This window comes from Pempheris klunzingeri, chromosome 2 (genome assembly GCF_042242105.1).
Source record: "Pempheris klunzingeri isolate RE-2024b chromosome 2, fPemKlu1.hap1, whole genome shotgun sequence".
Lineage (NCBI taxonomy): Eukaryota > Metazoa > Chordata > Actinopteri > Acropomatiformes > Pempheridae > Pempheris > Pempheris klunzingeri.
In genome coordinates, this window is record NC_092013.1 from 29,144,195 (window position 1) to 29,169,133 (window position 24,939).

Genomic DNA, 24,939 nt, shown 5'->3' on the forward strand with positions numbered 1-24,939 from the left:
TGTCTCCATGTTCAGCTGCCGTGGAAATAAGTGAGTGCACGTGAGTTTGTGTCTACATGCAGGTGTGTGCATGTAGGTGAAGCTGTGCTCAGCTGTGTTGGCCTTTGTGCTGCGGTCTGAAAAGACAGCTCCCCCTCTGTGTCTCTGTTCCTCCTCTAGAAGATGCTTTGTCTACGGTTCTTTCCTCGACCTGAAGAGAGGCAAATTTAGATTGAACACTTATTTCAAAACGATGGTTATTCAGTGTTAGAAAAGCACCAATTGAAACAAACAGTATATTTTGTGAGAAGCAATGCCTCATGCTTTTACATTACAAGACCTTTTGCCATGTAACCTCGTTAAGATAAATGTTATGAAGCCAGGTCTTAAGACTTTCCATGAGCCTAAGCAGGGGCAGCTAGAGGCATAGTGAGACTTATTAAGTATGCAAAGAGCTTATTAGAGTACATAAATAGCATATTATGAATTACTTTTTTGACAGTACTTTGTGCAGAAGTTGTAGACACCTCCTTGTTTACTTTCATTTTCTTTTCACTTCCCCTGAGTCTCTGTGGTATTTTTATTCGTGTCAGAATAAACAAAACAAAATTAGTAGTCTGGCATCTTGCAGAGCTTCACTAATTAGCAAAGTACATTTGAAGACACTTCAGCATTTCAGATGTTGTGGTCAGGAACATAAATATTCAGTTTCATTTGCTTTGGAACTTTTCATTTGTCAGTCTTATAACTATTGACTATAAGAATATAAGGAAAAACACTGTGCACTGTGCATCCATAACTTACAGAACAGTACTGCTGTATTACAGCCGTTCACTATGTGAGCACATGAGTGGCTCCTAACAACTGTGACCTGACCAAAGCTTGTGGTAAAGTCACAGCATATTGTGAGGCTGTGTGGCAGGAACCTTACCTAAAGGCTGAAACACTGAGCTGCGGTGGCCTGGGTCCTTCTGGAGCTGCACCTCTCTGAGGGAAAACACTGAAGCAGCTAAAACAACGAGGGGAGAGAGATTTAGGAGCACAGAAAGAAGAGTGCACTTCTGCACTGACTCAAGGCTTTGACAGAGGAATGAAAAACTGTCACATGTGCTGAAGCTCGAGGTCCTTGCTTCACATCAAAATAAGACAAACGTACAAATGTGATAACCAGTTTGTACAGTTTAAAACTAAACTCTGGCACCGTGCACCGTTCACAACCAGCAAACCAGGTTTTATTGTTGCACTGTAAGTATACATCTGTAAAGTGCACATTTGGAAATCCTGCTATTATATGTAGGCCTTCTTTCTTTTGGAACATTACATAGGGTTAAATATTTCTATGGCCTTGGCCTGGAGCACAGACTGCAGTCACTTTTAGGCTTGAGATCATTACATGTAAATTATGCAAGAAATGTAACTGAAGGTGTGTGAGACCATAGTGCTGCACATTCAGAGCTGGTTGCTCCTCGAATCACTGACTTCTGACTTGTAGTCGCTCTGTAATACAGATCTGCTGAACAAAATATATTTTGGCTTTATGGTTCATCTTAAGAGAGAATATTTGAAATTTTATGATAGGTTGTGTTGCAAAGTTACATATTAGGCACTTTCAGATTGAGCTCTGTCTTTTTTCAGTGCAAATCTTTTTTGCGGATTGACTAAAAAAAACACAGTTCAACTATGTTTTGACACTGAGATGGCAAAGGTGCACATTTACAGTAAGAGCTGAAAAGAGCTATGGACCTGAAATACCACCAGGACGCTGTAAATGTGTGTTCACAGTGTAGTTCTGTGTGTGTGTGTGTGTGTGAGCATGTCTTACTGTCTGCCAAATTGTGTATGTTGTCACCCAGACTCAGGAAGTAGGGGTGTCGTAGAGCAGCTTCAGAGGAGATTCTGCTCCTGGTGTCGTACTGTAACAGAACAGAGAAGCAGCTGATTAAACGGCTTCTGAAATCATTGAATCACCGCTCACTTCTGTCTCATATCCATGCGAGTGAAGGCCATTGTGTTTTTGTCTCATTACCAGCAGCAGCGCAGACAGCAGGTCCATACCCTCTGTGTCCAACCTGATGCAGACAAAGGAGGAAGCTCAGCGTGTACTATGACTGTTCAGGGAAGAATCACATGCTGATACTGACAAGGAAAGTAAATTCAAGGGGTTGAAGTTTCTTTTTCCAAATAATCCCAACATGCTCTGGATTTCTAGCTCAAAATATTTGATTTGAAAATATTGATTACACTTAAAAAACTAGTTTAAGTACAGCAACCTAAAGTACTTCTGGTTGCTGAAGGAACTTATAGAGCCTAAAGATCTCAGTCAGGGTGATCATTTATTCCACCTCTTGTTCTGACAGTGTACAAGTCATCTGAAGCTTCCAATAATTCCATAATTCCAGTAACCATGCTATCTGTTCTAGCCAGCTTCCTCCCGAGGGTCATCATCTCAAGTGTAATATTTGAAAAAACTCTGTCACAGATTTGTAAACTATTTTATATTTTATAGTATTCTAAGAAGATAAAACTGTTGTGTGCAGCTGGTATTTTTAAAGAAGCTTAGCTGGCACCCCAGGAGTGTACCAAGACATTTAAAACTTTCAGCAGTTGCAACAAGTTGTTATGAAATCCTGCTTGGTGCAAATGAGAATTCCTTTAGTCTTATCAATAATAAGCTCCAAACAACCACTTTTGCGCCCATTTTCTGAGCTTGTGTTCAGGCCAAATACTCGGCTTCTCTGCAGGTCTGTTTTATAAAGAAGGCTTTAGAGGAAATAAGTATGGCCATGCCATCAGTGCACCCTGAATTCATTTGTGTAGAAGGACAATAGTTCAGGGGAAAGAACACATCTGGGTTCTTTTAATTATCTGTAGGTTCAAAGAGAGCAACCGAGGAATCATTTTTGGCCATTTTATGATGTGAGTCTAGCATTTCTGACTGAAATACTAAATACAGCTATTGGACTCATTGCCATTCAATTTGCTACACACATTTGTGGTCTCCAGAGGATCAATCCTAATGACTTTGGTGATAGCTGACTTTTTCTCTATCGCTCCATGAGGTTCACATTTTTGATTTTGAGTGAGATATTGGAAGGACTACCATGAAACTTGGTTCACACATTCACGCCCCTCTCAGGGTGAATTGTATCAACGTATGAGATGCCACCATCAGGTCAGAATTGTTACCTGTCCAAAGGTTAATGACCTAACTGACATCCCCATCAATGTTAGCTGTACATTCCTGTTAACAAGCTCAACTAGGATGGTGAACAAAATAATATTACACCTGCCAAACATCAGTATGTTAGCATTGACATTGTTGGCATTGTTAACATGGTGACAGCCTCACAGAGCTGCTAGCATGGCGTGGGCTCTTTTTGCTGCTTCAGACTGCTGCACAGACAGAGCGGTTTGTTCGTGATACCTGGGCACGTGGTTGATGAGAGCTTGAGGTTTGTATTGAGGAAAGAGGTAGGACCTAAACTCCTCATTGCTGCTGATACCAGGCCAAGTCTCTTCTGTTGGAGTGCCTGGAAGACAAAGAAACAAGTACGTGTATGTTCACTGGACACAGAAGTGACGTGACTTTAGCCTGGCCTGTAAGATATTATCATAGTGTGCTGCTATCTTACCAATGAGCCTAAAAACTAAGTGTAGCTCCTCCTTCACTGTGGCACCAGGAAACATGGGACGACCTGTTGCCATCTCGTACAGGATGCAGCCCACACCCCTAGAGGAGGACGAAGGAGATGAAGATGTAGGGAAGAGGAACAAACAACAAAGAGTCCTCTAACGTTATAGAACTCTCGTTGAGGCCGTGTTCGACAAACACTTCAAAGAGCGCTGATCATAAGTGCAAACACGAATGCTGTGAGTGGGCACAGTGCAGCCTTTTGTTCCATCCGGGATGCAGTGTTGGAGAGGCGCCCTGTGGTCTGACGACAGGATATGTAGCTAGGTGAGCTCATAAAAGGCCGTCGTGTTGCTAGAGAGCCACAGTTACTCCTCAGTGATTTACCAGAGCTGTGCGGGCTTTCTCACGACGCCAAACTGCTAATGAGCAGCAACACATAAGGAACGTGAATGTGGATGAATTGCACACCATTGTGTGGCTAATGACTCATCTCTGCAAATAACCTGAGAGATTTTAATAGATACGCATGATTCATGGAAATCCTGGACGATCCTCAAGCCGTTGACATTCATCTAATTTACCAAGGAAGCAGCAGTGCTCGTTACCAGGCTGACATAGTGTTTTGGGGCCATACTGTATGTGCTTTGAGGTTCAGCTTGTCAGCTCTGTTCAGATCCAGACTGAGACTACAGTCGTTTTAGACCGTTTTCCTGACCTTCATATGGACTTTTACATCTTGGTTATCAACTTGCCAACACGATTGTTCATAAACATCAATATGACGCAGTATGTCTAACAATACAATTTGTTACTGTAAGAGTGATGAAAATAGAAACTAACAGGATAGTAGGCAATCCTCTGGCACCAGAGTATCAAGTGAATATAATATTAAGACTTATAAAAATGATACTCTGCCCAACCAAGAACACAATCTTCCATTTTAGTCACTTTGAACCTTGATAAATCAAAGATGGTGTATTTAGTGCATGTTAAACACACAATTCTTTTTTTGAAATACCTCACATTCAGCTCCCATAGAAAGGTTTACAAAGCAGAAAAATACTAAAAATGCTAAAATATGCACAACAGTACGTTATGTTTTGAGTCTGCACAAATAAACTAGCTACTATTTTCATTAAGATGTTGGCGACTATAGAACATAACAGCGTAAAGAAGAGTGTTTGCTCTAACACAGTTTGTGATATCAAGCACTCACCACATGTCGATGGGTGTGGAGTATTCTGTGGAGCCCAGCAGCACATCAGGGGGCCGATACCATAAAGTTACCACCTCATTGGAGTAGGTCTTAGTGGGGACGGACTTGGCCCTTGCCAGACCTGGTCGACACAACACATGACAGCATGTAACAGCAGAGTGGCTTTGGTGAGGCTATTTCAGGATGTCTGCTGTTTGTGCAAAGGCGCTCTGCATCACTTTGGCACTACCTTTGTTCCACAGGTGTTTTTATGAAACAGTGGAATAGTCCATCTATCAGCTCACATGTTGTGTTTAGTCAAAACTGGTGGAAAATAGTCAGGAAAAAACTGGTGGGCTCATCTACCCACTTCCAGAACAAAAACGAGAAAACGTAGAGAGAGGGGCACAGTTGCTAGGATACCGGAAGCAAGGGTGCTAAAGTAATCAGGGCAGAAGATCTCCAAGTGGCAGTAAAATATAATTGGAAGGCGATTGTGGCAAGAAGCATGCTATCCTATTCCCAAGTGTCAGTGCCTTTACAAACACATTTGCATTTGTTGTTGTCAGTGTATGCTGCGTGTGCGATGTGAGTGCTCCATTTTGCCTACCGAAGTCAGCCAGTTTGAGCTCGCCCCTGTCGTTGATGAGCAGGTTCTGAGGCTTTAGGTCTCTGTGGAGGATTTTCCTCTTGTGACAGTAGGACAGACCGCGCAGCAGCTGGAACATGAAGATCTGTGGGAGGAAAATGAAAGTGATGAAGCTCAAACATTAGACCTCTGTCTGTGTGATTATAATGGAATATGGATATTAAAACTACTGTTGTTGGGAAAGAACCTCTCACCTATGACCTTTATCAGCCAAATCAATGGTAACTTCCCCCTCCTAATCTCATCTCCCCTAACCCCTCTAACTCCTCCTGTCCCCTGAGGGCCTGGAACTGACCCAATGAATTATATCACAGATGAGTTACTTAGGGAACGGGACAGGTAATATATCACTTCATTTAGCTAAGAAATGTTGATGCTTTGAATAGAATTTGAAAACACTTACTTACTGAAAGTACTTCCACAATCTTATCTACAGTATTTAGTCAGAATAGAAATATTCTGCTACACAATAAAAAGTTACTTCATATCCTAATTTAAACAAAAGCAGTACCTGGAAACGAAAAAGTAAGTGCATTAGTATATACTGATTCTATTTCCAGTATTTTACATTTTATTCCAATGTAAATGTTTTACAAAAACAGGAAACATCTAACCTGGGACCAAGAGATAAATTACTGTTTCACTCTGATTCTGTTGGATTTGTGCTGATTCTCCATCCTGACAATGTGAATTTGCAGTGAATTTCCATGAATCAAAATATGGATTTTGTGGATTAATTCTATATATTTGTACAGATGTAAACCCATATAGTCCCTCTCTCTGGTCAATGCTTTTTGACATCTGATGCGTGTGGCTCACCTTGACGTTATGCATGCTCATGAGATTCCCACAGTTGTCCAAATACTGTTTGAGGTCACTGTCCTGGAAGACACAACAGCCACTGTGTTTACTCTAATTAATACCCATAATCCTCTCATGTAATTGAGGTCAACACCTTTTGAACACCTATATGCTGAATTGCTGATGCACTCAACTCAACTTTATTTATGCAGCAAACCTGCAGCTCTGTTATGCTTCACATAACAAAACTATAACCATAAAACAATAATAAAGTAGAATCAAATAAATACCAGGGATAAAAATACTGTATGCATAGAGGTCTCTCTGTCGTGTGAATGATGAATGACATTTTGGGTGTATACGTGCAGCAACATGTATTCCTCAACTGAAGAATAAAGTGAAGCTGCTTTGCGTCTGTGTTCAACTTCTCATCTCGGCTCCACTAAAAACTTTACTTAATAGTTTTCCTTTTGCTTTTTAGAATACCATCAGAGTTTGCTGTTCTCGTAGTGAGTGAGGTCCACAGTTTAGACGCTCTCACTGGTATTTAAGGAACAACACATAAGGAACATTTCAAAGAAAAACGGTGGAGGACCTTGATGATCTGTCTGGAACATAAAGTGAAAGAAAATCTCTGATGAAGGGAGGAACAAGGTCATTTAAAGCTTAACAAACAAGTAAAAGAACCTTAAAATCAATCCTAACAGACGCAGGTAGTCATTGCAGAGACTTAAGTAGTGGGGGAACGATCCATTTTCTTACTCACAAGATACTCGAACACCAGAGTGAGGCAGCGGTCAGTGTGGATGATGTCATGCAGCGTGACGATGTTGGCGTGTTTCAGGTTCTTCAGTAAAGACACTGGGTGGACAGAGGGGGGGAGGAGAGGTGAGCTGGCTGATTTAAGACTGGTTTGAATTTGTGTTGTCTGTCAGTAGGATTTAGGACACAGCTTAGGTCTGCCCAAGGTTTATGATAATAAAGGTCAGAATAAATTAGAGTAGGTAGATTTCTACAACTCAAATGACTTCATTTGTGAAACCTTTTCCTAGTCTGTACAGTGTGATCTTATATAGGCAATACTATCATACAGCAAGTGTCATAATGATAGTCTGACAAACATTAACACTGTTAATGCAGCAGCACATGCCCAGTACATGAGCTCTGTGTGCAGCTAATGTCAGTCTTAATGGAAGCTAATATGACAGATTTGTGATTGTGCGGGGTAAAGAGGCAGAGCAGCTTGTTATCTGTAGAACACATACTTTGTATTGTTCTGGTGGTTTTCCTGGATGATTTTCTCAGCAGTTAGTAAAATCATAAACTAAGGACTTCTAGGGCATTATAATGCTGTGTTCCTATGAATTAACCACACGCCAAGCTCAGATGCAAAGTGACAAAGCGACAGGACCCATGCCTAAACGTGCTTTAAGGTATGTTTAAGTGAAAGTGGCAGATCAAAAAGTCACTTCCTTCTTCCCTAAAGTAGAGTTATTATCCCCCTGAAGGCAGCAGGTATGTGTGTGTTTGTTGATGTGTGTGTACCCTCTCTGATAGCCGTGCACGGTGCTCCCTCCTCATGCTCCAGCCGAATCTCCTTCAACGCCACCAAGTTCTCTGTTAGTTTGCTTCTCCCTTTGAACACTGTGGCATATGTCCCCTGTGAACACACACACACACACACACACACACACACACACACCTAACTGTAGGTGACACTCTGATACTACTATATACTAGATGGGGCTTTCTTTAATAGCAATAGGATAATTCAGTTAATTTGACTGGCATCTGTTTACTGTTCTCATAATCTTCGATAAGCAACATCAAAATATTACATCAACATAACGGAAGTGTCTGAGACAGATGTTGATTTAATTCATTAATAAAATGTGTATTTATTTCTTTGGTATCTGACTGATGGGGTTTCTGATTCCAGCTCATCTGCCTCATCTTTATTATCCTTCACATATTGTGGCTTTGCAATCCTTCTACAGTTCTTCTACTGTTATGTAGTTCAGTTTGATGTTCCCATAAATGTAGATCATCTGCTGCAAATCTTCACAGATGTTAAGAAATGGAACAGAAATAATTTCATCATGTGTTGCACTGCATATAAACCAAACCGACCCTTGATGAACCACAGATTACGATAATTAACAACAAAAGCAGCTCTGCTCGTTCCCACATGCCATGTAATGTGCCGCTGAGCCTTGTGACTGAGATTAAAGCAGATATCTTCTATCTTCAATCATTCCTTTCTCCTTGCAGCAGTAACTGCTGTCAGATACATGGTGAGGCGTTAAAGTGCAGTGGCAGCATTGAGCACTCTGAAAGCATCTGCAGCATGACCACACATTGTGATCCTACAGGGTGCAACAAGTCTGCGCCAGAAAAGCACAACTACTACAAGAACATGAACACATGGGTTTAGTGTAGTTCATCTTCCTTAAGCAGGAGAACAAAGCTGTGTGTGTTGTTCCTCCTTTGACTCTTGTCACAAGAGATACGTCAAGAGATAACTTATCTGTAAGATCCCTTTAGCTTCAAGCGCTCATCTCTCACTGTGCTGCACATCAGCCATTTCCAGCCCACCCGACCACTGCTGGTGAGTGTGTGTGTGATTGGTAGAGACGTACCTCTCCCAGTTTGCCCAGCTTCACGTATGTCTCCAGTTTCCCAAAGCCTATGTCAGACTACAGGCAAAAAGAAAAACATTGTTTTTGTGTTCGCTGTCATGATTCTCCCCTCTGATTAGACCTTAGAACAGTCAAAGGATCACATTTGCATACATTATAATTGCTTACGTTAATTAAGCACCATCCTTGTTTACTCTGTCAACCTGACAGGAAACAAATGCACTAATGGATAACTGGGGGGGGTCTCACAGAAAATCACGGACTCATTACAAAATTAACATAACAGAAACAACATGGTAATATTAACAGGCCGGCAAGATAAGACGATTAGTAATTTACAGAGAGGAAACATGCTCTGTAATTTGAAGCAGGATATTCACTGATTCATCACATAGACTGGAAATAAACAAGAGGCCAACGGTTAAAACATATGTAAGTTACTACTACATGATAGATAGATAGATAGATAGACAGATAGATAGACAGACAGATAGACAGATAGATAGATAGATAGATAGATAGATAGACAGACAGACAGACAGACAGACAGACAGACAGACAGACAGACAGACAGACAGACAGATAGATAGATAGATAGATAGATAGATAGACAGACAGACAGACAGACAGACAGACAGACAGACAGACAGACAGACAGACAGACAGACAGATAGATAGATAGATAGATAGATAGATAGACAGATAGACAGATAGATAGATAGATAGATAGATAGATAGATAGATAGATAGATAGATAGATAGATAGATAGACAGATAGACAGACAGACAGATAGACAGACAGACAGATAGACAGATAGAACACTAACCAGTGAAGCACGTCGAGACATGCGGCTCAGAGGTTTACACAGCGGTGAGTTTTCACTCTCCAGCTGCAGTTTCTTCAGAAACTCTGGAGGCAGGCGGATGTCCATGGGCAGAGACATGCGTTTACTGACATCCTGCACAAAATCCACAGACACCAGCATTTACATCATATCTGTTTGTCTGTCTGGATGTAGAGTTTGGTCACAATTTTAGACTATAAATCTTTAGTACAAACATTAACTTCATTCATAATTGAACCTTTAATTGAATCATTTAAACTGACAACTGAACCTCATACCATATGGCCACCGTAGAACGACGCTCCAACAGCTTCCAGTCTGCTCATTTAAACTGCTAAATAATATTATGCTGCTTAGTTTATGTCAGTTACCAATACCTACCATTATTATCATTACTGCAAATATACTGTGGTATTCATGTATGTACATGTACCACACTGTAATCAGGCATACTTTTAAACATTTATTTTATGAATACAGCTGGATACAGAGACCTGAAGTGCATTTTTGTACTTTATAAGTCTATTTGCTTTTGGTTTACATGTGCAGCTACAGTGACTTTGTATTTAGTTTTGAATATTTGTCAGTACACAGATTTAAATTGAAATTGAACAAAGCATTAATGAATAATTCATTAATCAAAACTTCCATTTGGCTGGTGCGGATCCCCTTGCATACACTTGTTTTTGTCTTTTTAGTTAGCAGCTGCAGGAGCCTGACCAAAAACACTTTATTCACACATTTTAGAAAGTAAGCTTGCTGTCTTACCAGGAGCTGACATAGTGAAATGTGAAATTGAGGCAGCTTGGCATAAAGACTGGAGGAAGGAGGAAACAGCTATCCAGAGAAAAATAGGATTTCCAGTAAATCTTTGCTTGTTTGTAATTATTTGTCATTTTTACATGTTGTAACTTCTTAGCTTAGTAGTAAACTACATCCAGCAACTGAATAGATCTTAGGTAGCTACAGGTACATTGAAGACAGTGAGGACAGTGAGGACAGTGAGGACAGTGAGGACAGTGAGGACAGGGCTGTGGGCTGTCACTGGGCTCAGACATTGATGATCATTCATTTGGTCCAATGTGCAACATTAAGCTCACTGTTTGTCAAAACACATTGTCTCATTTTCTATTTCTGGACCGTTAGGTATGAAAAACGACTACTCCCAGTGATGATTGATATGTTTTTTTACTCTTTAAAAATGATTGATTCCATTCTCTGAGTAATTTGCTTACTATAAGTGTAAAACTGATGGCTTGTTAGAGAGTGAGAAGATCCATAAAGTGTCATGCCATGGCACTTAATAAGCCTTTGACGAGACCTTTGCTGAGGTTGAAGGTGGGGGAGCTATGCTGACACCTCACGATCTGTTTACACCAGCGCAGTCCTCAGATGAGGCTGCGTTAAATGTTAAGAAGTCAGTAATCAATGAAGCTCGGCTACAATAATAAGTCAGGTCAGGGCTTATGTAAATGTGAATGAGTTAATAAATAGATGTGGGTGTGGATGCACTGTAACTCTTTTCCAGAAGATAAGTGGTTGAACTGATCAACTAGCCAAAAAGGAAGCTGAGCAGACGGTGTCACACACCACCCATTACTGAACCACACAGTCATTAGATACAGCTTGTAAGCCCCTTTAATAGAAAGAGGGACGTGCATTTCTAATGGTTGTTCAATGAAGCTATCCACATTGTCTAAGCTCCCAGCCTTCTCACTGTACTACCATTATTTCTGTTTGGACAGCACCAAGTCCTTGCTGAGCACTAACCCACTTCCCCCTGGCACTGCTGCTCCAGACTGTCTGGTACAAATCGTGCGGAGTATGAGAAAGACTCCGAGTGAATCACACTTGCCCCATGGGATGCTTTTCTGAAAAGGTGGAACTGTGAACTCTCTCACATCTCCAATAAAAAGTCTGGTGCTCTTGGGAGGGATCGTAGCTTCTGAGGTGACTCATCTCATTGAGCTGGCAGAAATAGAAATGGTGAACTGACTCCTGGGAAAAGTTTAAACAGGCGATCTGACTACTTGTGCCACTTGATGCTTTTTTTCCCCTCTCAGTGCTTAATCAGCAACACGGAAACTGTTATAGAGAAAAAGCTAAGCAGCAACAGCAAACAGTATGCCTATTAATTAACCCTTCATCTGTCATATTAACTTATATCCTCCCACAGCTGCTCTTTGGCACTCCTCTACTCACCTCCATGGAGAAGCGTCTGTGCTGGGCCTTGCTGTGATAGTGGAGGTGGGACGGAGACTGAGCTCCTGGTGTTGTTGGCTCAGGGCTCACCGGGCTCACATCTTGAGATGGAGGACCCAGCCTGTCTGGAGTAAGGCCTGACAGTGGAGAAACACAGTTACTCAACATGTGAAGATGCACAGACGTGTAAATGACCAATAATGGTGTGCTGGGCCAGCGCACACTTTCAGAACAGCTTCAGGCATCATTAATAGCTGTGGTTACATGTTTACCACTGAAGAGTCTTGTCTGCAGCAAACATAACAGCGAGGACACATTTTATTCCCATTTGGCTTCATGTCCATAACTTTACTGCTTTGATTTTCACTGTTCACATCAACCTCAGCAGGTAGCTATTTTTGGCTAAAACGCACTAAAAACCCACCACCTGCCCATCATCAAACAGCAGACAGCGTTAGGGAATACCTGATGAATGAAGTCCATCATTTGATACTTCTCTCAGGAGTTGGTGGGGACCAAAACATAGCTAAAAGGAGGTTGTACTGTTTATGGACATGTCTCCAGTCAAATATGTAACTACACTTCAGGGCTACAGCAGCCACAGTGACGTCACATGGAGACTACACGGACCGAGACTGATCACGTTTGGCTGTATGCATTTTCTCCAAGAAATTTCAGAACCCTGCACAGTTGTACGGACACAAACACAAAAGGTTTGAGACGGGGCTCAATAACAGCACAGAGCAGATGGTCGTTTAGGCAGCAGAAATGAACGTGTTAATTCTACTTTGAGCACTGCAGTGCTGGGAAGAATGGACTTTGATCCTCATCATACCACACTGCATGTGATGTGTGTTTGATGCCTGGTCGGTATCTTTTGAATGCTACCTGCTGTGAGGTTTCAGCTGCAGTTTGATCTCTCATTTCAATGGCGAGCGTTGTGCCACCTCACTGGTATGGCAAGTAAGTGTGGAATGGATGTGTCTCCATTTTACCAGCAGTCTCTCAGCAAGTTTCTGTGTGTGTTGCAATCGTTCCCTCCTGGAGTGAAGCACAAATGCTTTAACTCCTTGTTTCCACGAGGAAAGTGGCTGACAATGGTGAGAGGACTCAGGAAGTTTGGTATATGTCTTTAAAGCCTCCCCGTCGACACACACATTTACACTATACACTGAAACATTAATATTAACTATGTCGCCTATGGTTACAGGAAATTCAACCATGTTGTATCAATTAAACACATGTACACACAGCGACAACTCATAAAAGCAGCTGCTTGTATGTCAATGGCAATAAAATTATTAAGAAGGCAGGTCGACGAGGGCTAAAGCGCAGAGTTCAAAATGGCTGGATGAGTTTAAAAGGCCAACAGAGAGATTCTAATAGGCCACTTTGTGTCAGATTGATTGACAGTCTAAATGAGCTGGGGGGGGGGGGTGACAACCTGTTTGCTAGTCATTTGAATATCACAGTTACAGCGCTCCTTTGATCTCATGCTGCTAATTAGGGTCAGTAAAAGCGACAGTAAAACACACACACACACACACATGGTGCTTTACTGCTGTGAAATATGGATGGATGGATGCCTCCTAGGCTTCTTGTTAGGAAAAGGACAATCCAATATGGCACACCACACGGTGCTTTTGTAACATTTCGATTAGAAACTGGTTACAGTGGAAGGCAAAGAGGAGTCAGGAGAGAAAGAAGCGTTGGAGGTCCATCCATCCATTGTCTATACCACTTATCCTTAAGGGTCATGGAGGCCTGGAGCCAATCCCAGCTTCCATTGGGTGAGAGGCGGGGTACACCCTGGACTGGTTGCCAGAATAACAGTGCGAACTCCACACAGAAAGGTTCAAAGCTCAAGCCGCAAACCTGCCGGCCAGCAGGTTTGTTCCCAGAACCTTCTTGCTGTGTGATGCACTAATGTGATGCCCAGTATTGAAAGTATGATGGGGAATAAGTTTCACAATTAATGGCAGAGGATTATGTTTTGAGAGCATCACACACATCTAAACCTACAAGCTGGCAGCGGTTAGCGGTTCTGTGTATCTGTACATAGGCACAGTGTAGCTTTGAGCTAAATGCATGCAGCCGTGCTCACAATGACAATCTTTGCTAATATATAGCTGGTATGTTTACCGTGTTCATCATCTTAGTTAAGTCTGTGAACATGCTAACATTTTCTGATCAAGTGCAAAGTACATCTGAGGGAAATGGGAATAGAATTAGTTTTTTGCAGGTATTTGGTCTTAAATCAAAGTGTCACATAGTGGCCTGCAGGTATTGAAGTGAAATGCAGTTTAGCATCTAAACAGAAATACAAAAAGCAGTAAAGTGTAGAGTAATGTGCACAGGCCTCAAGATGTCAAGGTCATTTATCTATCATCTTACAGCACAGTGTTGCACATTTTACTGTAAGTCGGAGAGTAATGCACATATGTATAGTGATAACATATGGAGGAAACGGTAAGGGGTTACAGTTCCTTCGGAGGGAAACAAGAATCTCTGGATTCAATCTCATGGCAATCTGTCCCATAGTTTGCAAGATATTTCTCTCAAAACCACAAGCATGCCAAGCTCATGGTGGCTAAACGAAAACTCAAGAGGATCACCAAAATCAGAAGGATTCACCTCTGGTGACCGGGAATGTCTGCACAGCATTTAATTTCCACCCATCTGGTAGTTGTAAATGTATTCAGCTCATTTGTTAAGAATCAACAATGTGCATTTGTGTGTTTTGGTGAATCAACATAAAGCCGAACTAATCAAGTTAATAAATGAGCAATGAGTAAAATGGATATGTGGAATGTACGAGGCGATGCTCCTAGTGTGAACGTACACTTTCTCAGCGTTGTTTCCAGCAGCAGCAGGCAGCTCGATTAACCCACTGTACGCTGCTTACCGAGCACCAAACAGCAGACAGACGGACAAGTTAGTGAACAGAATTGAGTTTTTAGCAGCTAAAGAAATACATTTTTTCCTCAGTAGGTGGTGGAGACACAAAGACAGCCAGAAGGAGAGTAGGGGCAGTGCATATATGAACCAGGAAACATTACATTACATCAGACAGAAACATGTGTAATGAGGCGTCTGTGTGCAAACACTTAAACCATCAAACCTTGGCAAGGTGAGAAAGTGTCAGTTTTGTTTTGGGGGCATGTTGCACTGCCCCCAGCCGGCAAAAAAAGAATTACAGCAGCTTTAACTTTGTTTATTTATGAGAACACTCTGCTGGGTACTTTTAACTATGTGGTCCAGCAGGTTAGATGAGATAGATTGATTGGAATAGTGGTGCTTTTCCTGTAAAAGCTAATGGCTGTGTGATTTGGACATCAGCCAGTCCACATAACCAAGATAAGCCTATCTCACCTGCTTGGTAATAAGCAGGCTTTGTGACTTTGTGCATGTGCAGCCAGAGGGTGTGATCATTTGAAGACTCCAGTAACCCACATAGAACTGACTTAAATCATTTGTTTGTTAATCCTTTCATCAGGATTCGCTGCTTGTGGCGCGTTCTCTGCAGAGACTGTTGGTTTTCAGCTGTGATCTACAGGAGGATCCCATCAGAGCTGTGATGTGTCGCGGTGGCTTATGTGATTACTCTCAACATCACACAAGCACGTTCATGTGGGAGCTCAACAAAACTGCTTTGAATGGACTTATACATGGAAAGTGAACAAGGGGATTCTGCCTAATGTAAAATATTAGTTGTTAGTCAGGTAGTAAATCCTGGCTACCCCTAAGGACACACGCGCTCACAAACACGTGCACACATGAGCACACCTGTGTTTGCATGAATCTAAAATGATCAGTAACATCTGACGAGACTAGCAGTAATGACATTGCAAATGTGCGTCTGTGTTCATGTGTAACTGTATCCAGTTGTGTGTATTTGTGTGTACATGCAGCCTTGGGGGGATGCTAATGAGTTCATTGTGCTCAGTGATCTGAGACTGATTGACTTTCTTTGTGTTTGTTAGTTTGATCCAGCTGCTCTTGTTTTTAAAAGCGAGAGGCGACATGAGGGAATTCATGTATCTGACAACGTTAAATTAGTTGTATATTCCATAAGATTTGTATGCACGCTTCTGCATCTGTAGGAATGTCTGTTAATGGTTAATCCAGAGAATTAGATACCTGACATTTCAAGGTGTTTTGCCATAAGGCAGACATACTCATTGATTTGCAACACTGACCACTGACCAACAGCCTGATACGCTCATGCAGAGATATCATAGGACAGATAATGTAAAATAAAATATATAATATATAGCAAAATCAATATTGTCACATCTTAGCGTCATATGCCCCAATTTTAATAACCTTGTCTTAATCTTAATCTAATTAATTATCTTGGACAACTTTGATCAGGACCATGGAGTGACATACTAATAATAAGATTAATAAAGTATGAATACATTTCTGGCATACTGTTAGGTGATGTGGCTAAAAGAATGACTTGAAGTTGTGGATTTCTTTTAAGTTTAATTAATTTAATTGTAATGTGGTCAAAATCTTTATATACATTTCACAATTACAAGACAGCTCTGCTTTTCTTTCTTGCCAAGAGTGAGATAAGAAGCTTGACAGCACGCTCATATCATACCTAACTAGAGGCTGGAGACGATTGCTTTAGTTCCACTTATATCCACTTACCAGCACATCCAAAGCTGGCTAATCATCTCATATCTGGTCTGTTAAGTCTGTAGTCTGTAAACAAACAAATATTTTGCAATATTTTAAGGAATAGCTACAGCATGGAACTTTCCCTGAAGCCACAAACTGTTGTTTTGTAGGTTTCTGTTTGAGGACAGATTAAACAAACCAAGTCTAACTTACATTTAGGGAGCTTTAGAGATACTGATAGGTACGTTTTCTCCCTGCTTCCTCTCTGCAATCAAGCTGATTAGCACATTTCCAAAAATGTCAAATCATTCCTTAAAAATACACACCATTACCTTTAATATATTCACTGGATCCAACCATAAAAAATACATGGACCATTTGTGAAATACCTTCTTGCCACAGAGGGGCTCTGGGTATGTGATGATTATATACTTGCATAAATAGCAGATGATGTTTTCCATCTGATCAGCAACAAATGCTGTGGATAAGGTCGTGGGAGCACGATACAATCGCTGACAATGGAGAGAAGGGAGCAAAAAAGAAAAGAGAGAAACAGGAGTGTAACAGCAGATTTCTCCCTGTGTGTCCCATTTCGTCTTCATTTAGTTGTTTATCTCCATATCTTTGTCCCCCTCTTCCTCTCTTCCTCTCTTCCTCTCTCTCTCTCTCTCTCTCTCTCTCTCTCTGGTTACCTCACTCATGACCTTCAGGAGCAGACAGGGATGCAGACACGTGTACTCTAGGGGGGTTAAACTACATATCCAGCTGCCTTTCTCCATCAGGCAGCTGAAAAACAGCCTCACTTAACTGAGCTCTGTGTCCACGCAGGAGGCAGAAGCTTTAGTCGCACGATTTTGATCAGTTGACTTAAATGTTTTAGCAGGTCTGACGAAACCATTTAATTACAGCCCATCATACGTACGTTGTAATGCACTCGGCTCACAGTCAATTGCACAAGCATTACAGTTGCAGTACACCTAGCGTGACCCTGCATCCCACACGATCCACCTCTCTCTCCTCGTATTGATTTTGCACGTTTTAGTGGCTTATTTGCGTTTAATCTAAATCTAAACCATCAAGCTTTCTAGCCATGAACAACAATGCACAGTGATGACATCCTGTAGAATGAAAGTATTAACCTTCCTGGTGGCTAAAGGTACAAACTACAGTGTGTATCCACCCAGTTCATTGTTGCTCCATCTCTTTGTACTATCTTCAAAGTCAAACTCTACATAATAAAGCAGAGACACTCAAAAACCTTATTTTCGAATGCATTCAGTTCCTTTGCATTATCAACCCCTACTTATCCACGCATAACCCTCATTTCCCTTTGAAGCCTGCTGATCCTCAGTGGCTCAGCGGCGGTGGTGGTACCAGCCGTAGCCGGAACAACCCCAGTTAAGCTGTGAGGGTCTGCTACAGACACGGAAGGAAGGAAGGCTTTTGTATTTGGTATTAAAACCCAGAGCGGGATTGCAGTTTGTGCTCTATTATTAGTTGTGAGCTGTTCATTCATGCAGGGACGAAAAGACACAAGGAAATAGAGCTCAGGGCTCAGGACTTTGAACATGCTTAACTAACCTGCTGTTTATTGGTTATAAAACGGTTTTGTCAGCCACCGTGGCCACCTAGTCAAAAGCTGAAATCCCTCACACAGGAGCGAAGTTATAAGAAAAATGTCTCAATCTAATAATTTCCTAATTCCAATGCTACTGTATAGCCAGTATCCCTCTCTCCCTTACATTTGGATGATATCGCACTGCACATTTTAACTTACATTGCATTGTAAGTGTGCTTTGCAGGAATTTGAACACATTAAGCAGACTGTGTGGTCAGTCCAGTCTTCCCTCTCTCTTAGCTCTGTTTGTGGTCGAGCTCAGTGCAGCATAAACGCTCCATTATGTTCACTAGATAGTTGTTAACTGTGTCCGTCAGCGATTGGATGCTGAAGAGGAAGCACACAGTGGGTGTACAGTTACCATCAAGTCAAAACAATGAGCTAATAGATGTGACAGCACTCAGGTGAGCTGTGGAGTCGGGGTGATAATTCTCTGTGGGTTTGTCACTGTGACTCCTTCATATTCCACATTTTAACTTCATTCATTTTTAAAATAGAAATATTCATTAGTGCAGCTTGAACTCAAACTCCATTGTACTAGCCATGTTAATAGTTTGTAAATATATTAGAAACACTTTCATTGTATGTTTAAAAAAGTTGCCAACTGTCCTGTATCAATAATCTGCCTGGTGATAGTGTTGGTTCTGAAACTCAGCACGGTTTAAAACCCCCAAAAATACATTTGGGACCCAAACAACAAACACAATACATTCATACCCTGAGTGTGCCGTATATTGAGCTGGTTGATCTGCTCAGTGAATTCATTCTCCTCAATGGTCTCGGTGCGAGGAACAGAAAGAGAGAAACGCCTTTTGAAGTTCTTCATCTTGTTCATGGTGCTGAGGGGCAGACCCTGGGAGAAGAAAGACACAGAGATGGAGCGAGTGAGAGAGACAGTCACCCAGAGGTCCATCTGGTCCATCACTGCGTGCAGCACATGCATCAACACCTCACTTATTCTTTACGCTTTACTTGGATCCACACATAAACACGTAAGACAAAACATATAACACGTAGAAAAAGTCTTAAAGGTGCACCATTTGTTCCGTGTGTGTGCAAGTGATAAAAACAACAGGCGGAAATGAAGCATTTAGGAAAACAGGTTTGAACTGTCGAGTATAATGTCTAAAACATACAGTACATCGCCCTGATTCACTGCCTCCATGATACAAGCTGCACAGCGTGTTGTGCAGCTGTCATGGATCTTTATGTGCAGCTTGACCAAAGACAGCCTTGTGTGTCATCTGATAATGAGGCAGAAAGCAGCAGGAAAGCATCTGATCAATATAGTCTTTCCCTCAGTACACAACCACAGCCAGCCCTACTAGTTAGTTATCATTCATAGCACTTCTTTCTATATATCTTTTTGTTCTCTTCTGTTTCTCTAGTCTGTGTGCAGCAGCGACTGGTGTCATAGGGTCTCCATGATTCCTGACATGGATTTGTGTATATGTGTGTGTGGGTGTCTGCTCATTATTGTAAAAGGCTACGATATGTGTATGGTGGGTTCAATTACAGCCTCCATGTTCCCTACTGGTATTTTTAGTTCTCAATAACCCATCAGGATATTACAGTCACTGAGCGATTCCCACATACTGTCAGATCACTCTGACTGCTGCAATGTCTGCACACTGCAGGTCAGAAGGCTGTTCAATCAGGAACATGCCATACACACATACCATCCACAATACATGCTCAGAAACATTCTGTGAAGGCACAAAAGGTGTCTGGGTGGATCCAGATCCAGACCAGTTCATTTCTGATGGTTTAAAATAGTACAAGGCTTTTTGAGCGATGTTGTCACGAGATAATGGGATGTACAACCCTGAGTGCACGAGTGAAGAACAAATCCGAATGAAGGAGAGCTTATTGGGGGATCAACACGAGTTATTTTGTGAAAAAGCAATTGATGGAAGTGTTCGATTCCCCAGGATGGACACCTCCCTGTTATTCCAAATAATGTCTAAATGCATCTGTTGCTCAAAGCATCTATTCAATTCAATTCAATTCAATTTTATTTGTATAGCCCAATATCACAACAGAGTGTCTCACAGTGCTTTACAAAGTTCACTGAAATAAACAAGTGTAAGCGAACAAACAATCTAATAAAGAGTCCAGCAGTCGATGAGGCCAATGGATCAGTCCGGTGGATCAGTCCGAGGCATCACCTGCCCTTTATGACCCTCCTTCTTCGGGAAGGAAAAGAAAAGAGTGAAGAGTGGGAAAAGAGAAACCTCCAGGAGCACCACAGTGAAGGAGAGATCCAGCTCCCAAGGACGGACAGGCTATCTAGTTCTTCTCTATTTCAAGGGGGACTCATTTGCAATGAATTGTGGGGGAAATTCTTAGCATTTTTTCAAACTAAAAAACATGGCTGACTGGGTAACCACGGCAAACCACTCAGAGGATGTTTGCCTCCTGGGAGAATTCTACAGCTACAAGGATTTCACTGCATTAACGCCATAGTCCTCAGGAGCATGGCAGGTAGGCTCAGGACAGACAGTGACGGTCAGTGTCCTCACCGCTGTGAGTGGTTACTGTGGTCTCTGAAAACTCTTTTCTCTGTCATCGCTCGCTCCACAACATTATTATCAAACAACATGCTATGAGCCATATTTTCCTCTTCTTTTTTTTTGTCCTTTGGTGCCACTGGTCAGCAGGTGTCTGTTGCCATGGAAACGTGACACTTGGTTCAGAATTAGCCTGGGGTTAGGGTGAATATGTGGCTTAAAATAAAGCAACCTTTATTTTTGTGAAACTGTCTGACATGCATCAGACTATTATGAGAAGAAAATAAAAACTGGCCTAATACTACAGACGGGTCTAAAATACCTCTGTGAAACTGGCCCCAGGTCAGAGCCCAGAAATGTTTATTAGGGGTGGATAGTTTTGCAAAGAATTCGGTGTAATCGATCAATACTTAGGAAGGATTGATGGGCATTTTGAGTTTCACTGTGAGACATGGTGCCAGCTGATAGAGGAGCCGACTGATGGAATTAGGTGGAAAATGCATCAAATTGCATTGTAATAGTTCAGAGAAAGATCATTAAAAACAGGTGTGCAGAGTCTCTTTTCATCAGTGCTTAGTTCAGTTTGGTATTTGCTAGGTGGTAGTTATTTATTCATAAATAATATATAAAAATCCCTTTGGTTTATATCGTTTCGTTATTAATTTTTTACAAACCACATAAAATAAACCCCTGAGCAGTGTCTGCATCTAGTCTTGAAAAGTGTAACCACACATGCCAACCCAGTCTCACAGAACTATGTGAAATTGAATCCATGAATTCAGTCCTGTTTTTTGTCAGCTATTAAAAACTGACAAAATATGTGATTTCCCTGGATCCAAGGGTCGTATTCATTATTATTACTTATCAAGCACACGTTTTTTGACTGGCGACTGATATGGACTTATAAAATAAAGAGGAAAACAAGGATAAATCTTGTGGTTAAATGTCAAGTAATGTAGTGATTACAGTTAAAAAAACAAATAAGAAATGTGTGCTCCCAGGTCCTACAGAAGTCCTACTGACAGAGAAAAAGACGTGATATGGACATGAAAACATAATCCCATAGAAACATATTAGTTTGAAATTCATGCTCAGGGAATATGTGTCCATGGACATGAATTTCATGACTGTTTCACAAACTTCTGTGAGACTGGGTTGCACATGTACTGCCATCGGCTTGCCATCATCCTAACTGTGCTGGACTTGCACAAGCTGCGGGGGTGAAATGGTCTCACTCTCTTTCTCTCCGAGGTGTACTCTAACCAGTTCTCTCACCTAAATGTGATCTCAGATACCAAAAATTTGGGATTGGGATTTAATTTAAATCAAAAGACAACAGTACCAATGTCACTGGGTCGGTACCCTTAAAAGTACAGTTTGGTAACTCAGCCCTGGTGAACGTGGATGTAAACCATGCTGTGGTTACAATACTCTAAGTAGCAAATGTTTTATGAGGCAGGAAATATGCTTGATTCATTTTGGTGGGAAACACTGACTGTAAACATAATGTTTGTTTGTTTTCAACAAAACTTTCATCCACCTTTAATCAAACACAAGTTGTTGTCACAAACACAAGCCGTCTAAGTGGAAGGGTTCAATGACTGTGAAATCTGATTAAGACGCCAAATAATAATTGTGGACTCTCACTTCTAGAGGGATAAGGAATATACAGTATATGTAAAGGTGTGACATATGCACAAAGGCCTGCCGGTTAAGAGAAAATCACAGAGGCTTTGTCGGAACCAGAGATGCGTGGGTGGCAGCCAGTGGAGAAGAGAAAGCAGCCCAAAAGGCGACAGTGGAAGCAAATTATCCCCAGATCAGAGCAAATGCAGATTTCTAATTCCCACAATGAGAGGCATTTAGAAATCAATCAAACTCAGCTCACATTACTATTCGATGAGGAGGGTAGCACTTTTTTAGTAGCACTAATTAGCAATGTAACTGCAACAGCGCTGCTAAAAGAGATTGCCAACCTTTTTTTTTTACGAGGTTCACAACACATCATGTTCAGTGAGCAGCTAAAGCAGTAACACAGACCTCAGCTTTATATTTCCAGAGCTGGAAAATGCTTTTGGCTCTGTGGTGCACAATTCCACTCATCATGGCAGTAAAGGTGCACTTAATAATATCTATTTCAAACACACACAGATATCTGAGCAGCAATAGTTCACTGCAGCATGGCCCGAATTTTCTGTCAGCTCAGTGTGGATATTCTGACAGCGATACCATGTGAAAACCTGACAATCAATAGGAATTAATTTTGAACCGTCATACACAATATGAGAGAAGCCTGTAAGTTTAGGAGCTTGGTATAATAAAAAGCAATGAGATATCAATCAGATGAGGGGTTAACAGTGGAGGAGGAAAGAAGCTTACGCTGCAGAGAGAAATCAATACCACTAAAGTCCTGGTGAGTTTGTGGTTGTGGATGTTTTTCACCTTTGACAATTTGTGAGGCAGCCTTTGTAAGGGCTGATTTCCCCAGCGTCTCAGCAGCGTACAGCTATGTCGTAAGGGAGTGCCTTTAGTGTGCGTCACACAGGAGTTCAAATAAAGAAAAGTACACTGTAGTTTACACTGTGCTCCAAAACAGATGAGTAAAACGCTAAGAAACAGCAGGACAAAGAGCTCTTTGTGTCACAGGCTGTGTAGCGGTGCTGGGTCCTTTTACTAGTCTGGTTGGTTGTGATCTCTCCGAGGAGGAGGAGCAACAGTGCTTACTGTTATGATGTGGATGAATAGTGACCTTTGCTCTTCTGTACCAGCATCTTTCCACTGTTGCTATGCTGCAATTTCTATTAAGTGCTCTCAGTCAAATAAGTGTTATTGTATCAAGGTTTATGCCTTTATAGACACTTGTAGCTGTTTCAATTGCCATACCATGCTGACTTGATCATCTCCAGCCAAGAGAACAGTTTACAACAGAACATAAATACATCTGTCATTTAACTTAGGGCCTTCGCTGTCTCCACTAGCTCACAGTCTATCTGAGAGTTCTGCTTCTGTTTCTTCTGTGGATGAAGTTTGTAGAACCCTCGATGAACGTGGAGTCTGGACCTCTGTTGTGAATCATTTAGACCAGATTTTGCAGAGTTTTGGACAAGAGTTAGAGGTTAGCCACCTCACACCTAAACGGAATATCAAGCATTAGACATATGTTAAAGGTGGAGCTTGTGTTGTGGATGTTTTTCTAACATGTAACTATAATTATGCTCATGCATCAGTATCACTTTGTAAGTTTGTTGACAGTCTCTGGCTAGTTATACTAAGTAACTTTGTCCACTATTTCGTTATTCACTGCTGGGGGTCTGTTTGACATCTCTAATATTACAGACACTGGCTATGATTGTCATCTGAATCTGAGTTTGCGAAACCAGCAACTGAAAAGATAAGAGCCCTAATGAAGATGCATGAGAGGGAGAGAGCAGCTGAGAAAGACCAACAAGAGATCAAAGAGGAACAGGGAGGGTAGGGAGGGTAGGGAAGGTAGGGAGGGTAGGGAGGGTAGGGAGGGTAGGGAAGGTAGGGAGGGTAGGGAGGGTAGGGAAGGTAGGGAGTGTGCCTCAGTAACATGATGAGCTTCCAGGGAGGAATCACAGGCAAACTGAGAACTGTTGGCACCTCACTTGCACCTTGTTGGCACCTCGCAATGCACATGTGACATCGAGTTTGTGTGTGTACAAGTTATTCTTATTCAACAGGTGGACTATAGTCATTAATTAAACAATTACTTAAGATAAAAAAGATAGATGAAGTAGTGTGCATTCAACTACTGTACTATAACTTTTGATTGTTGTTCACATGTTCTTAAGAAATACAGTACACTACAGTACATTTACATAATTGTCATTTGTGTCTAAAACATGTAATGATATATCAAGACTGTAGACAAAGGAAACATCACAACCAAAATAACTTAATTAACAACAAATACACCCCTGCACAGCACTGACTGTAGTTGAAGTCACCTGGAGCTGAACCAACAGCTAAACAAGGGTCATGCTCATTTCCAAGCTTACTTGCACTGCACTTATAAACTTGCAGTTTCTCTGAAGACATGAGGTCTTCAGTAGTGTTTCAAATGTAAACAATACAACGGGAGATTAACCAGTAAAGCTTTCCCTGCAGCCTTGGATTAGCGCAGTAAAAACACAGGGCAGATCTAAAATAACTTCATTCCCAAATATTTGTTGGGTATTACTGCGAAGTAACTGAAATTGTTGTGACTTTCAGTG

At 41.4% G+C, this 24,939-nt stretch overlaps 1 protein-coding gene across 1 annotated transcript in view; it reads right to left on the reverse strand.

Moving 5' to 3' along the window:
• Positions 1-24,939, reverse strand: part of cdk18 (cyclin dependent kinase 18) — a 36,083-nt gene continuing 11,144 nt past the window's right edge. The window contains exons 2-16 of the mRNA XM_070842168.1: positions 18,909-19,044; positions 11,945-12,081; positions 9,725-9,856; positions 8,898-8,954; positions 7,804-7,918; positions 7,025-7,119; positions 6,277-6,339; positions 5,419-5,542; positions 4,830-4,950; positions 3,612-3,709; positions 3,404-3,509; positions 2,006-2,048; positions 1,802-1,892; positions 911-988; positions 1-190 (exon numbers count right to left, since the gene is read on the reverse strand). Coding sequence (XP_070698269.1) covers positions 156-190; positions 911-988; positions 1,802-1,892; positions 2,006-2,048; positions 3,404-3,509; positions 3,612-3,709; positions 4,830-4,950; positions 5,419-5,542; positions 6,277-6,339; positions 7,025-7,119; positions 7,804-7,918; positions 8,898-8,954; positions 9,725-9,856; positions 11,945-12,081; positions 18,909-19,026 — 1,413 coding nt within the window. The 5' untranslated portion in view covers positions 19,027-19,044 and the 3' untranslated portion in view covers positions 1-155. The remainder of the gene's footprint in view (positions 191-910; positions 989-1,801; positions 1,893-2,005; positions 2,049-3,403; positions 3,510-3,611; positions 3,710-4,829; positions 4,951-5,418; positions 5,543-6,276; positions 6,340-7,024; positions 7,120-7,803; positions 7,919-8,897; positions 8,955-9,724; positions 9,857-11,944; positions 12,082-18,908; positions 19,045-24,939) is intronic.